Below are 15720 nucleotides of genomic sequence, written 5' to 3'. Positions count from 1 at the left end.
TGGGGGTGGTGAGCAGGGGGTGGGGTGAGGCCCTGCTCTCACCCCTTCCCTGTGGGGGGAGGCCTTGCTTTTGCTGTTGTCCTGCCTAAGAGGCAAAGTGCACGGGGGGGTGGGACGGGGGACTCACAGCTTCTCCTTGGGCTGCCCCCCAGCGGTCCTTGCCCTTGGGGCCGCAGAGCCTGCCCCTCCTGTGCTGCGCAGCGCGATGAGACCTGCTTCCCAGGCACAAACACCTGCGAGGGAAAGCGGAGTAGGATCCCCGGCGTCGGTGCTAGCTCGCTGCGGGCCCTCCGAATCCCCTGCCCGGTCGGGAGGGTTTGCCGGCAGCCGGGAGATGCCTTCAAGCATCTTCCAGTCTTGTTCTTTGTCGTCTTGTTCTTTGTCATCTTGTTCTCACTTGTGCGGTGACTTGAGGGCCATCAGATTTGCACCCTTCATCCGTACCCTCCTGGTAGTCGCGTCCCTTCGGTGCTACCAACTGGGCCCTTCTTCATTCCCCTGCCCTTTTACCCCGCTCCTAGATGCCTGTTTGCATTTCCTGTGCTCGTGGCAGGGACGGGCCTGGCTGTGTTGGGACGCAGCGGTTATGCGGAGGGCAACAGGGCGTCTTGTGGCGTGTGCGTTTCCAATTGCTAGCTGCACGCTGGAAGCTAGATGGCTCTTGGAGATCCCCTTTCTTAAGCCTGCAGTTCCAGCCGCCGTGTTTCTCTTTGGATTGTGGAGTGCGTTTATCTTTACACAGTCATTCAATCATCTGAATTATTGTTGTGGTTTCAGTTTGAATTCAGTGACTTGGCACGGTGTGGATGTTTTACGAAGTGTTTTCCATGCTGGTATGGTTGGTGCCACACTCGCCATTTGACTGCTGTAGAGAAATAAGCCTTTGGCAGACTCGATGGAGTTTAAAGCATTGATAAGCCTTTAAGGTGCTGCATGAATAGTGTCAGTCATGAAGGAATAAAAAGCATGTGCCAGACCATGGATACGTGATCCATCCAGTTCTGAATTAACGCTGGAAACGAACGTGAGCTGCCCTGCTTCGTTTTATTGCAACCAGCATGTTTAGCCCGAGACTGAAAGCACCACTTTGTAATCGGAGTGAACTGATGACTTTCCCACATGCCCACCCCATGTTTGCCAGTCCTCTGTCTCCCCTTAATGCTGCGATGCTCTTTGTGAGATGTACAGGGAACATGCAGAAAGCTGTATATAAGCAGGTCCATTAAAAGAAACTGTTTCTAATCTCTAGCTGGAGGGCTGTAATTAAAATGAGCATCGCTGGACTTCTGCTTTGCAACTTATGCACTATGTAGCCTTGGGCTGCTCACTTCACTGATCTGTTTCCTCATTTGTGAAATGAACTTAATAGTTACAGAGCATTTTTGAGTACTGGTTTTCTTGCACGGTGTACTGAATTCAGGAAGGTCTCCATAAATGATGCCCGTTAGTGGTATAAAGAGAACTTTCATGACCACATTGGAAGTTTGGGTTGCTTTTGGTCATAAGAAACCCCCAAACTCTAGCTTCGAGGCTGAAGTAATTAACTGCACTTCTTTAGCAACTTCCATCTTAAAATGTCTCATGCTGTATCCTTTGAATCTATTTTAAGATCCCTCAACCGTGTGAGGTAGGTGAGTATTAACCTGTTTTCCCAAGAGGGACACTGAGGCAAAGAGAAGCAATGTGACTTACTTAGGCTCAAAGAGGATCTCTGTGGCAGAGGTGGGAATCTGGGAGCCCTGTATCTGGTTCTCTGGTTGATATCCAGGTCTGGTTTTCTTCCTGCTGCATGCGGGTGCAGCTGTGGTTTTAGATGTCAGTCTTTGTGCAGTAACTGTCCTGTGATCATCACAAAAATGTTGAAAGTCTTAAAAAGAAATTGGAATGCAATATTCTGGCTTTGGTGAACAGCTCAGATTGCAGCTTATTCTATTGTTTGAAGTGCTAATGTCATCTCAAATATGAAAGAACCTCAGTTCCTCGTTTAAAGTCTGTCAAGTGTCAATTTCAGACCCTTTTCAGCTGTTACTGGGAGCTTAGTATACTGGCAGCATGGTTTTTTTTCCCCATTTGAATTCCGTTGTTGCCTTTCCTTGCATGGTAAGATGATCTGTTTCTCTTTGTATGTCGCACGTGTTTCCAGCACCTTACCAAGCAGCCTCCTTTCGCGATGGAAGTGCATTAGTGGAGAGAAGCAACTCTACTTTTGTTTATTTGCCCTTCACTTATACCCAGTGGCCCTAGCCAAAATGAGGGCTTCATTGTACTGGATGCTGCACAGACAAGTAAGAGGTGTTCCCAGGCAAAGATGTATAAGATAGACAAAAGGTTGGGAAAGAGGGAGCGTTATCCTGTAATTTACAGAAAGGAAAATGAGGCACAGAGAGAATCAGTGACTTGTCCAAAGGCCCGCGGTATAGCAGAGCAAGCAGCTGAGCCCAGGTTTCCCAAATCTTGGTTCAGTTGAACTCCAAGACCACCCTGCAGGTCTTCTGTTAGCAAGGGTCAGCCTTAGGGCTGACCTTGGTAAGAGGCTAATTGAAAATCCTGACTTAGTCATGCTTTTAGCTTAATAAGGTGGTCTGAGCTTTGCCAATCAAAGAGCTGTGATTACGGCACCAAGGGTCATACTTCACGTACAAAAACAAGTGGAGGGTTGCATTTGCTCTTTTGTACAGCATGGAGCTGAGTGTAAGTTCTGGGTTGCACCATAACTTCCTGTCAACTAAGCTCTAGATGGAATATAATATAGTGGGACTGTAGATATTTTTAGGCTGTTTCCATGTTAAAATAGGGCTCTACTTGGTCAGAGCTGTCCTAGGGAAGGGGAGGGAACAGGAGAGTATTTGCTTATGTCTCTTGAAGGTAGTTTGGGACTGCGTTCCCCTAATATCATCCTAGCCATAAATACATCCATGATAGAATCAGTGGCTGGCAAAAACCGTTAGCTGAGCTTTACTCTGCAGAGTCTTGTGCTAAATGCTGGCAGAGTGCAGAGTCAGTGGGTTTTTTTTCCTTTTTTCTGAAGCTAACAGAGCCACCTTTGCACTCGCAAGTGTTTTAACCTTTGTTGTCAGGAATGAGCAGTGACAGATGGAAGCCTCCTAGCCCTTCTCTTTCACTCGGATTTCCGTTCCTGGAAAGGCCTTGTTGTTTCATTGTGGTTAGAATTGCAGTGCCTCAGCCTTGACTGTGAGACCCTGCAGGAAAGGCTTAGAGGGGATGGCAGCAGGTGCTGTGTTGGGTCCTTTGTTTGCAGGCCATCTGGGTATGCTGATTACAGTTCGATCTCATCACTGTAAAGCTGGTTTGTTTTAGTGTCCAAGGACAGGTAAAGCTGTAGAGAGATCAGGGGCATCTTTACTCCCACCTTCATCCTCTCTGCCTGCTTTCATGAGAATGGTATGTTCACAAGCCTTCTGTTTTTGACGCCAGCCTGTTCTGTTCTCCTGCTTGCAGGCTGCATAGTTTACATCAGCTCGTGAGCTGCCAGATTCTCCATCTTGCAATTGCTGAATAATGATCCTTTCGGAGGATCCTCAAGACTTTCTTTCATGCGCTAGCTGACTAAAATTAGTGAGGTGGATAGGTGTCTTTGTCAGATGAGAGAACAGGCATGAACATGGGGAGGTGTGCAGGTAATGCTGCAAACCAGTGGTAGAACCAGAAAAGACCCCTGGAGCCTGGACCCTCTTCACTGAGGTGCTAGCACTAGGAGGAAGAGACGAGGCAGAAACCTGTGGAACCAAAGGGCAAGTACAATTCGTTTAGGTCCTTATTTATTTTTCCTGGCTGTCAAAGTCAGGTTAAGCCAGTGACCTCCCCTGGCAGCCTCTTATTGTGGCACTACCTCAGACTTTTGTTTGTTCGTCTTACGGTGTCTGACCCAGATGGAAAGATGAAGTGTGACCCTTTGTATGGAAAGGGCAAGATTTCCTGAGAGACCTTCTCCTGCAACAGTGGTGAGGGCTAGCTTGGGGAGACACTTGGCAGCAGAGAGTTTCCTTTCAACTATGAGCTTTCCCTGTGGTTCCATCCTTGCAGCTGACCCTCTCATGTGGGATTGAGCAGCACTGCTTAACCCAGCATCTTTTCTTCCTAGAGCTCTACTATGACCGAGGGAACCACCATGAATTTGTGTCTCTGGTGAAAGACCTGGCCCGTCCTGGCGAGTTCACTCAGTCACAGACATTTGACTTTGAATTCACGCATGTGGAAAAGCCTTACGAGTCTTACACTGGGCAGAATGTGAAGTTACGGTGAGTCTCCTACCACTGTTGTATTTCTCTGTCCCATTTGTTTTTGCTGTGCATTAGTTTTCAAGCAGCGTCAGACTATCATGACTTGCAGCTTGAGCCTTGGCACTGCATTTACCCTAATTAAAAGTACAGGGGCTAGTAGTTAACTTTAGCAGTACGAGTGTCTGGGGACTCAGACGCTGAGGGTCAAATGGTTGAGCACAAATAGAACTACAGTCTGGCTTAAATATGCAAAGGGCAGCTGAAAGTCCAGTAAAGAGCTGGCTGCTCTGATAGTGTGATTAGGTAGACTTTGAGTATGGGATATCAGTCTCACGTTAGAAGCTGTGGGAAATCAGAGAACTTCAAAGGGGTCATCTGCATTATTCATTTTTGGATACAGATGTGTTGGAGGGTGTGAGGGCCTAATTTAAGCAATGCAGCTGCTCTTTAACAGTTTTCTGTTACCTGCAGAAGTTCACCATAGCTCTGCTAGCCAGACTTCCCATAAGTTTCTGCAGGAAGTAGGCTTTCCAATATCTCAGCCTGTTTCCCAGCAGGGAGGCAGTTAGAGGAAGTATTGGTAAAATGCAATATCCAGCTGCAAGAGGCAGGTCATTCCAATTAATGCTGCATGGTGACTGGAAAAGTAGTGAGAGGGCTGTTCTGCAATTTTACTTTAAACGATACTTAGTAAATAATGAGCACAGGGTTATGCAGTGCGTCCCTGACCTGCCTCTTTTAAACTGAATTGCTGTCATTTACTTGAGTATCTTTAGCCCATCATACAGTTGTAAAATCATAGAAAAGTAGGGCTAGAAGGGCCCTCTGTAGGTCATCTAGTCCAGCCTCCTGCGTGAGGCACGATCATCCCTACCCATACCATCCTATACAGATCCATTGTGTAACCTCTTAGCAAAACAACAAGCAACCCCAACACACAACCAAAGACCCAACACCCTAACCTGTCACAGGTAAAGCAAGGGAACCACAGTGACCAATGGCCTGCTGCAAAGGTTGTTAAACTATGCTCTAGAGATCCAAGAAAGAGGGTTGCTCTCTGTTTGGGAATCACTGTATAGTGTTGTGTCTTGGGTTGTTAAAGCCTGCGTGGGCAGGGGCATATTGAAAAGTTAAATACTGCATCGAAATATCTGTTGTCTCATTCAAAGGCCAAATACATGACAGGGGAAGCCCTGTTCATCCTTCTTCTTTCTTGCTCTCCATAATTTGGCTGTACCTCCTTTCTTTTCAGTGACTTGATTTTTTCCAGGCACACTGTAGCCAGGGCTGGTCCTGGCAGAAGGCTCATTTTGCTCACGCCTGATATTTGGCCAGGGATGAATGCTAAATTATCAGCACTTAGGGCAAAGATAATGGAACTCATCTCCCTCCTGGGACAGCTTTCTGAGCAGTTGCGCAATTCTTGAGGCTGTGCATTGGGCTCAGTGGCAAAACACGACTTGTCATGGTCCCTCTGTAGTGTGTCCAGAGCTGAATGAGACATTGCGTTATTCAGGTCTGTTATAGTTTAAATGGCAAGAGAACCCCAAATTTCTCATGGCTCTCAAAAATTTATTTGGCAATAAAATGAATATTATGTTGCTAGTTCAGTCTCCTGACAGGGTCGGCTAAATACATTTCAACTGTCCTGTAATCAGGCCTACTTATTTTAAGCATGCCCTAGATGTACACACATGCCTTGCGATGCTTTGTGGTTCACACATTACAAATTCTAGTTCAGACACAGGTTTTAAAGATACCTTGTAAATGCAAAATAGTTGTTGAGTCAGATGCAAAGGCTGGATAACATCATGATCAGTACCACAGCGATGTAGGTGGAAAGGAATGTGATTAAATCTCATGCTTTGGGGAGATAACTTGGCAGCTCTGCTCGGCCTTCTAGTGATGAGGTCTAACTGTAATTGGCCTGTGTACAGCATTGTACATTAGGTCAGGTGGGTGAGGAAGGATTTTTACCTCTCCCTAAACCATGGGGGATTGGCTCTTACATGACACCCCCTGTCCTCTTCCTTATCCTAATGCTTCCTTCCAGATTTCTGCATCTGCTGCCATTTGTGCATGCTCTAACAGGTGTGGGGTTTCCTTGCAGGTATTTCCTCCGAGCTACTGTCAGCCGCAGGCTAAACGATGTGGTGAAGGAGATGGATATCGTTGTGCACACACTCAGCACTTACCCAGAGCTCAATTCCTCTATCAAGATGGAGGTGGGGATTGAGGATTGCCTGCACATTGAGTTTGAGTACAACAAATCCAAGTAAGTGTCCAGAGGATGCCTGCTGATTAGAGCTCTCTGGAAAGTGAGGCGCCGTGCAACCTGCTGGCTAATTCAATAAGATCTGCACAGATGTAGCTGTCAGGGGAACCTGTCATTCCTCCTAGCCTCCCATGTGCTGCAAATCTCAGCCCACCTACCATGGCCTTGTGACGTGCAGATGGGTCCATCTGTCCCTACATACTGAATGTGGGATGCAGATTTGATACATCAGTTTCTTTTACTCTGGCATAATCTTCCTGTTCTTCTGAGCAAGGTAGCATTCTCAGGTACCCCCAAGACAGCTTCTGCTGTTTGCTAGATGACACCATTAAATATGGGACTGTCATTGTTAACTTGGTAGAAAAGTCAGAATTAACCCTCTTAAGCTACATTTTTGCAACCCTCCCAGGCAGTTCTTGAGAGTTCTCCTGCAGGGTATCAATCATGCTAGTAGCAAGTGACCTAAATAGCTGATATAGAAGACTTGGATTTCATTGTTGCCAAGTTCTGGATATCCAGCCAAAACTGTCATCTTGTTTTTTCTGATAATCCCATGTATACTTGCCAGTTTCTCAAGGGAACTGGAGGATGAAAGCCCGGTTAGTTAGAGCAGCCCGGTTTCGGTGCTTGAGATCCCCGTGAAGTTTAGAGTGGAGATGTGATGGTATAGATATGTGGCAGTATCTGACCACATCTTGGCTCTTCAGCCTGTGCCCTGTGCTATGTCAGGTGTGAGATGGACCATAGTGCTCTTTCTTGTCCCTTCCAGGTACCATTTGAAAGATGTGATCGTAGGAAAAATCTACTTCCTGCTGGTGCGGATCAAGATCAAACACATGGAGATCGATATCATCAAGAGAGAGACAACAGGGACTGGACCAAACGTTTACCATGAGAATGACACAATAGCTAAATATGAGATCATGGATGGAGCCCCTGTGAGAGGTCTGGAGGGTTGAGAGGGCTTCTTTTTTGTTCCTCTTCTATAATTTTCAGGGAGCAGAGCTGCTGAAATGCTAGGAATGTGGGACTGAATAGGAATCCCATAGCATCCACAGCTAAATTCCCATTTTCTTATATAATATGCCTTCTGTTACATTCGTGAATCTTAGGCACCTTTGTCAAATACCAGAAACATGAATCTGCAACATGTGAGATACCAAGGCACAGAGGCTGGGATTGACAGTCTCTTTGCAGATTGGTAGAGGGATAGACTTGGAGCCATTACTGACACAAATCTAATCTAAGTGCAGCTGAGAGGTGGTGTCCTGTTGCCACAAGTCCCCTGTGCCAGGCCCTTGCTGATGGTATTAATTTGTAGTGTATTTGTAACTCTATTCCAGAGTCACCACATCTCTTGCTATAGCAAGCATCATCCCATTCTCTCTTTCCTGCTGCTGTAATGTTGTAGGTGATGGGTGCCTGGGCTTACAGTTAAGGAGGGGGGGTATAATGCTACTAAGGTCTAAGCACACAAACCACTACACTGGGAATGAAGCCATTTGGCCTGTATCAGCAGCAGTACACTTTGGAAGAATAGGAGGGAAAGGCTTGCAAGAGTTAACGAGTTCTTGTTTGATCTAATTGTGCTGGTGCCCTCTGCAGGGGAGTCCATTCCAATCAGACTCTTCTTGGCGGGCTATGAGCTGACACCAACTATGAGGGACATCAATAAGAAGTTCTCGGTGCGTTATTACCTCAACCTGGTGCTGATAGATGAAGAGGAAAGGCGCTACTTCAAACAGCAGGTGAGAAGGCAGAAGTGATGCTGCATCATGGTGCAGGATTGCATCTAATTTTTAACATAGTATCTAGATAAGGTTCTTTAAAACTCACAACAGGTTGGTTTTGGGCAGCGCTCCATGTGGTACTCACTAGAGCTGTCCTGCCTAGGGTGGGCGTGGAGAATGCATTAGAAGACACTAGATCAGATAGGTGTTTGTGTCCAGTTAAAGGAATGCTCCTAATGGGGCGGGCTGCCTACTACAGGCAACTCCCTGAGTTCTTCTTACCGTTTCTTTGCTCTGTGCCACGTGCTGCTGTCCTTCTCCTTAACTGTGATGGTGCTGCCTTGTATATTAGGACACAGCTAGCATCTAGTGGTTGCTTCTCATATGCCTGGCCTATTCTGCATGGAGTTTTGCCATCTGGCCTTCCCCTGCATTGGGAGGGATCCTTCCTAGGAGTTGTAATAGTTTTTCACAGCTTGGAGGGTCAAGAGTGGAATATGCCAGCACACGACATGCCCTTTACTGGGGATAGATGCAAGTTACTGCTCTGTCACTCTGGAAGTCTGAGGAGCTCCTGGGTAGAGCCACCATTGCTACCACAATCCTAACAGGTTTTGCTATCTCTGCTCCATAGGAGGTGGTGCTATGGCGGAAAGGAGACATCGTGAGGAAGAGCATGTCCCACCAGGCAGCCATCGCCTCTCAGCGGTTTGAAGGGACGTCCTCCCATGCTGAGGCCAGGACCCCCAGCCAACCTGCAGAGAACAACAGCCGGCAGTGAGAGACCTATGGAACGAGGCTGCTGCGGAACCTGAGATTCTGGAGCCAGTGGCAGCAGTGAGGGGAAAAGAAGATATTTCAGAGACTTACGACAATAAATATCCGTTTTTGACTTAATTCCTTTCTTCAAAGGACCATGGGGGTAGGGTGGGGGAGGGGGCAACGTGAGCTACAGCAATGACGGCACAGAGTTGAATATACCCTAGTGCTCCCCAACTGACTACATTCCTCTGGGGTCACCTGTTTTTACATGTGCAGGAGTCGTGGGGCTGGCTGGCTTCCTCTTCGCCACAAAACCTCCCATCCCCCACTTCCCACCCCCTTCAGCCTGGCAGTAGGGAAGGGGGAGCGTGGAAGGGAAATGGGATTTCTTCTCCGTGTTGTGCATGTGGTTTTGGTCGTGGAGTGGAATTTTGCTGCCATCTAGGAGTCTTGGTGTGGTGAGGAGGAGGGAGTGTGGCAGCATTTTAGCTGCATAATAAGGGTGCGAATGAGCAATTGGGGAAGGAAGCAGTTTCAGCTGAAGGCCTAGCCTGCTATAAATTGCTTCGGTCCCTGTTTTTTCTTCCCCTTCGCGCTTTTCCTGGACTCTCTGCTGCAAACGGGTATATAACGATTGTTGAATCAGCCTGGTGACTAGAGCAGAGCCGTTGCCTTGTGGAGCACAGCAGGTGTTGTGTCCCTCTCTTCGGAGCTCTGGGATACAGCATGTTGTTGAGGGGGTGTGGAAGGTCAAACACGAAATGCCCAGGCAGCTGACGGGTGGTGGATGCTGGGTAGTGCAGCGGCTGAGGGAATGCGAGCTAGCAGCAGCTGAATAGTAAATTGGGGGGAAACTGCTCATTGCTGAAAAAGCAGAGTAGGAATTGTCTCTTTTGGAAGCTCAGGCTGTTGGGTGTGATTGAGTCCTCGTATTACAGCCAACCTCGGACATCTAAGTCCTGGGAAGTGCTTTCTGCGATAGATCACAGTACTACAGATTCCGTGTACTGCTGTGTGCGCTGAAATGGGAAGCAGTGCAGTCAACTCCATTTGTACAAGGGAAAGTGCTGCAGAGCAAGTGGTTGAGGAATTGGTGCCATTGCCTGGGAAGCTGCTTGTGTGGGAGCATTTCCCATCTAGTTCTCCCTTTGACTTATTTATCTGAGCTCAGCCTTAGGATTTGCTGAGGTCAAAACCTCTTCCACGTTGAGAGAATAGGAGATTTCACAGTGGGTGGAGGAGGGTGAGGATGCTGGTTGCAAAGTTTAAACACCTGCACGTGAAAGGCTTGCTGTCTGCTCCCTTGAACTGTGGGGCTGGGGGTTGCTGTTCCTAGCAAGTGTGGATGTCATTGTTCAAGTAGAGGCCTTTACATCTATTAGGTCACAACAAATCAGCGGTCAGTGTCCGCTTCCACACAGATGAGTGATGGAAGTCTGATGAGAATGAGTGGGAGTCTTTTGGGCCTGCTAGCTGAGGATCATGTCAGAGGTCGCCTCGTGCTCTCAAATAGGATGGGGTGCGGAGGGCTGTTGCATTGTGAGAGAGTTTGTGGCAGAGATTAAGTCCTCCTGTAAATTTGAAGTGGCTTTTTAAACTTCATTGACTGCATTTGGAAAATAGCCATCCTTTTGAGATGCCCTTCCAGGAAGCAGGTATTATAGCTGTCTTCCAGCAGAAGGACATGAAAACCTGAACTAAATTCTGGGACATTAGTTCCCTCAAATGGGATCTGCACTGATGACTTCCCCTGTAGTTTTGTAGCTCATTGGGGTTCTGCCTGGCTTGGTTTTGAATCTAGAATTTCTTCTGCCACTGTCTGCTGGCTGGATACAGAACCTTCTTCTTGCTGCTGGGAAGTTAAAGCATCTTCAACCTCAATTTGTCAGACAGTGCCACGGTGCCTGTTGTGGGGAGTGTGGGATCTGGGTGGGAGGGGGAGATCTTTATGTAGTAAGAAAGCTGCTGTAGTTCAGTGATACATGTGTGTTCTGCTTGCCAAAGTGAGTTATTTTTCACTCATCCATCATGCGTAGGACTACGGTTCTTAACCTAGCTGGAGAATCCTGCCCTGTTGCAGAGTACACTAATTGCCTCTTCTCTGCTGTGAACTATAGTGTCACGCCATGTTCTGCTCTGTAGTAGTGAAGGTGTGTGGCTTACTCTGCCTCTTTACGTGAGAAGTCTGTGCCGTGGGCTGGAACTATGGTCTCTTTTCTCAGCCTGAAATGGAGACTTGTATAGGCAACTGCCTTATTACATCAGGAAAGGAGACAGCAGCATGCTTTGGGACTCATGTACCCAAGGAACTTGTCATTCCTTCTGACACTAATTTAATGAGCTCCTGCCCCTGGGGAGGGATAAAGGCATGCTGTGGTAATGCATAATGAGTTGGGATCAAGTGATACTCCCTTTGGGAGCCACTCTGGGTAGCAGACTGAGGCAAGCACAGCAATTATTTTAAATTTAAGCTACTTAAAATCCTGACCCTCCCTCTTTACCTCACTTTTGCCCAGCCCCAGAACAGTCCTCTTTTTGCTTGCTTCTCTTGGTCGTAGTATGCATTGTGCTGAGAGAGCTCAGTGGATGAAGTTGTGGATTAGGTGAGCAGTTTACTTACTGTTGAAACTCAATTGCTGGTGAATGTGAAAATTTGGTCTGAAGTTGCAGGTTGTGATTGTATATTTTTAGGTAGGAGGGGTGGTTTAGCAGGGAGAGTTTCAGAGGGGTTTGCTCATCACTGTTGGAGGGGTTTAGTCAGGGAAGATGCATGGACCAAGTGTGTGTTTTCTGCTATCTTTCCTTTGCCCTCACCTGTGTCCCTAGTTGTAGGACCAGAATTCAGAGTCCTCCCCCCAGTTTGTTTTTACTTTTTTATGATTTGATCACTTGACCTGCTTTCCAGTTTGCCCACTTTGCTGGGCATGCAGGATACTGTCTCCTGAGGACAAAGCTGGAAGCCTCTCAGGAGTAGCAATGTTAACATACAAGGCCAGTACAAGACACTACAGAAGAGGGAGTTAAGTGAGAGAAGAAGGGGCACCACTGCAGTGTTTAGGCAAATCCCATGCTGGGGAGGTGGTAGATGGTGCTTTGGTTGTTCCTCTTCCAGATAGAGATTTGCACTGGGGGGGGGAAGGGGGCAAGGAGTGTGTAGGTACTAAACCAAGCAGTGCAACTTGTAATTAAGCCTCTGCCATGTTTACATGTTTCTTAATTCGTTGTCTTTTCAATGACTGTATTTTAAAATTTGGTTTATGTCTCTCTGATTAAAAGGCCATCCTGGGCTTTCAAATGCTGTGCACAAGTTTGTCTGACTGGATTTGTATTGCAGCACTGAACTCTTCTACTTCTCCATACACTGATCACTTACCTGTCACCTTTTTGCAGGGTAGAAAAAGTGGTTTTGAGTGCCTCTACGTGTGTCAGCAGAAGTACTGATGGGAAAAGTAGATAGCCAGCTTTAGGCCATGTAAAGGGCATTTCAGAGCCATGGTGGCTGGTGCAGCTGTATGTTCAGTTTTGGACATACATTTTGCAAGTCACAACAATGCAGACTTGAGATGTACAAAGTTCTGCAAAGGCCAGTGTCTATCTGGCACACAGAAAGGTCTTCTCCAAGACTAGAGGGAGCCATGTCATCTTGGCACCATGAACAGTAAAAACCACTAGTCAAGTCAAGCCCTTCTGCTCTGTCTGTAGATGTAAAGTTGCTAGTCTGTCCCCACCACTGACAAGTAGATGCATTCAACTTTAAAAAAAGTTTTATTTAAAAAGCATTGTGCACCAAAATAAGTGATTATGCATATATATCAAGCTTTGGTTTGCCAGGCAGTCTTTCTTCATGCCTGGGTCTGAAGATAAATTTGGGAGGGAGCGTTCTAGTTAAGGGAACACATTCATCTTGGCATCGATGGGACCCCATGCTGCAGTCAGTCTGCCTAGCGTGGCTTCTCCTCCTCAAGGCTCAGGATGAATTCAAATTCCTCTGGCTGAAGCAGTAAGGGGGGGGGGGGTGGGGGGGAAGGAAAGTCAAACAGCTTGTGAGCGACTAAACAAGAGCTCTCTCATCAGGAAGGAGTTGCATCAATAACCCCAGTGTTAAGAAAATGTTCTTACCTTTTGTCAGGGGCTGGATGGAGAGCCTATGCCTGGAGAAGAGCAGCATGTTCTTTAGCGGACCTCCTGACTCTGTGTGTGCCAGGTGGTGAGCCTTGAGCTCAGACAGGGGAATGAAGCGTTTAGTCATCCGTACAAACTGGACGTCCACCTGGGGTATGGGTAGAGATGGGCAGTGAGGGAGTGAAGAAAGAAGAAGAGAACACCCCTCAAGCTTAGATTTAGTCTTCTCGTGTGGAGTTTGAGATAACCCTGCCCTACAGCTTTCTAGGCTTTAGACTGGACGTTCTGTCTAATGTAGACTATAGACCAGGGGTCAGCAATGTTTTAGGGCAGAGTGCCAAAAGCACCCACAACCTCAACTTGTCAGATGCTGGTGTGCCAGGGGCAGACAGTGGGGGAGGCATAAGTGGCCTAATCCTTGTTACGGCATGGCCCTTCTCTGCCATCTACCCTGAGGTACGTGTGCCGCTCTCTGGGACCCATGCCAGGGGTTGCCTACCCCTGCTTTAGACCATTTAATCTGCTTCCTCCAGCCGCTGTACTCCGCAGCATGGAGGCTCTACATGTTTTGTTTTCAGACACCAAGTTTTACCATCCAGTTTCCAGATAAGGCTGTGAATTTCAGGAGACCAATCCTGGCCCCCTTTAGGTTGGGGTACAAAGCACAGCAAACAACTGGACTGAATTCTCATAGGAGAAGGGTGGTGCAAGTCTGCACCAGAGCTGACACAGCAGAGGCCACTGTGCTTGCCCTGGCATTCAAAACCAGCAGGGTGTCACTAAGTACAGCGCATAATTACCATGGACCATTTGGGTTTCTCTTTGTTGCTGGACGAATCGTAGTGAGGATCCTTCTTGTCAAACTGAGTGTGGTCAGGATAAAACTCTTTCACAATCTAAAATGAATAGCCAACAATGAGTATGACAAAACTATAAGCTGATGCCCTTTCTGCCACAATGGGGAGGAAGGACCAATAAAAAGCCCTTCTTTACCCCTCCCTTATCTGCTCCTTCTAAAGTCCAAGTAACCTGGAACATAGATCTATTTCCACATGGGTAAACTAAGCAAGAGGTTTAAAGATTTTGCCTAAGGAAGCACACACAACTGACCCTGCTTTACGGATTCCCCTGAGAAGTGTGTGTTGCAGGAGCACATCTGAAGAAACAGAGGACCAGGGCTCAGGGATTCTAGCACCCTGCTCTTCCTCTCCTGATTAGTGTGCTCGGTATGGAGCTAATGAGCTAGATGGGCTCTGACTTGGCTACAAACACTGCACAATAGCACCAGCAGAATTTAGCGCTCTCTGCTATGGGAAGATGAAGGGCTTGTCTATGAACTGATGATGCCTAGGCTTGTCGCATCTCCAGTTAGGCTACTTTAACACTGTGATGGGACTAGGGCTAACAGACTGGTATTTCCATTAGTCCAGCTGTGATATTTTTTTTCCTTCATGGATGCATGGGATTGAAAAGAGGCTCTTACCTTGACAATTCCAACAATCCCAGGGTCTTTGCAGTTGCTGTGATAGAAAAATGCTTCTTGCCCAAGTTTCATATCCCTCAAGAAATTCCGTGCCTGTCAAAGAGTTAAACAAGAGATCACTGTAACTTGTAGCATCCTACACAGGTTACCAGGAACTGTCCCCATTAACTACTGAATAAAACGGGAAGAATAGAACTACCTTGTGTTATGGCAGGGGCTACTCATGCTTCAGTTACTCATCCAAACTTTCCTAAAAGACCCAACATGCTTCATACTCCAAGTTCAGGTTTAAAAACCAACAAAACAACTAAAGAGCAGCATCACGGTGACTGGGGGGGGAAATCTGTTGGAACTCAGTTGTTTGCTTTCCTCCAGAAGGAAGCACAGAGCTCTGAAGATGCTTGTCATGGTACAGGCAGCCAAGTTGGCTTGCTTTATCAGGGAGGGAAGCTGTATGTAGATATTTCCTACCCACAAAAGTTCCAAAATGGGAAACTGGGCAGAGACGAGGCATTGAAGTCATGTGGGCTGGGACTTGGCATGGAAATCTAAAAGGAAGGGCAGGGCAGTGTTGCTGTTTTATTTGTACTGTAAGCTTGTTTCTGAGACCAGACTAAGGGCAGGGAGGGAGTGGAAGAGGAAGAAGTTGGGCAGTTTGTCAGAGCCTGAATGTGCTTGACAGTAGAAGTTTTTAAGGTGACTAGCTGCATACGTTCTTCCCAGAGTGCAGCAGCAGACGCCAACTGACAATGTGCACACCAAGGAAGGCTTCAGGAACAACAGGTGGTTGGGGGAACAAATTATCCTTCAGAAATAAATATTTCTTGTGTTCTTGTTTCTAAAGTAATATATTAGTGACACGGTATTTACAAGCTGGGCCACATCTGGCACTTCATCATCACTCCTTACCTGGTAATTCCTAATCCCGTCCCAGCATGCTGTCTGGTTGGGTTCAGCCTTTAAGTCTTCAATGCCAAACTGTCCAATAAAAAAATTAAGATGCACATTAGCTTCAACTCTTTGGTTTCAACAAGCAAGAGCCTTTCTTATTGTCTATACACTTCCCACGTTCCTAGTGCATCTCATCATGGTTTTGCTTCCCAAAGC

At 47.0% G+C, this 15720-nt stretch overlaps 2 protein-coding genes across 2 annotated transcripts in view; one reads left to right on the top strand and one right to left on the bottom strand.

The window, feature by feature from the left end:
* Positions 1–2308: 2308 nt before the first annotated feature.
* VPS26B (VPS26, retromer complex component B) lies at positions 2309–9143 on the top strand. Its single transcript, XM_025200017.1, has 7 exons — positions 2309–2328; positions 3344–3402; positions 4103–4259; positions 6352–6516; positions 7286–7461; positions 8122–8264; positions 8881–9143. Exons 1-7 carry the CDS (start codon positions 2309–2311, stop codon positions 9025–9027), a joined length of 867 nt encoding a protein of 288 aa, XP_025055802.1. The 3' UTR covers positions 9028–9143.
* A 3611-nt stretch (positions 9144–12754) lies between these two features.
* Positions 12755–15720, bottom strand: part of THYN1 (thymocyte nuclear protein 1) — a 5511-nt gene continuing 2545 nt past the window's right edge. Inside the window, exons 3-7 of the mRNA XM_025200027.1 lie at positions 15523–15591; positions 14614–14706; positions 13931–14026; positions 13128–13278; positions 12755–12996 (exon numbers count right to left, since the gene is read on the bottom strand). Of these exons, the coding sequence (XP_025055812.1) occupies positions 12950–12996; positions 13128–13278; positions 13931–14026; positions 14614–14706; positions 15523–15591 (456 nt within the window). The 3' untranslated portion in view covers positions 12755–12949. The remainder of the gene's footprint in view (positions 12997–13127; positions 13279–13930; positions 14027–14613; positions 14707–15522; positions 15592–15720) is intronic.

Source organism: Alligator sinensis, unplaced genomic scaffold, assembly GCF_000455745.1.
Source record: "Alligator sinensis unplaced genomic scaffold, ASM45574v1 scaffold278_1, whole genome shotgun sequence".
NCBI lineage: Eukaryota > Metazoa > Chordata > Crocodylia > Alligatoridae > Alligator > Alligator sinensis.
Note: the sequence above shows the minus strand (reverse complement) of the source record. Positions and strands in the feature narration are given on the sequence as shown.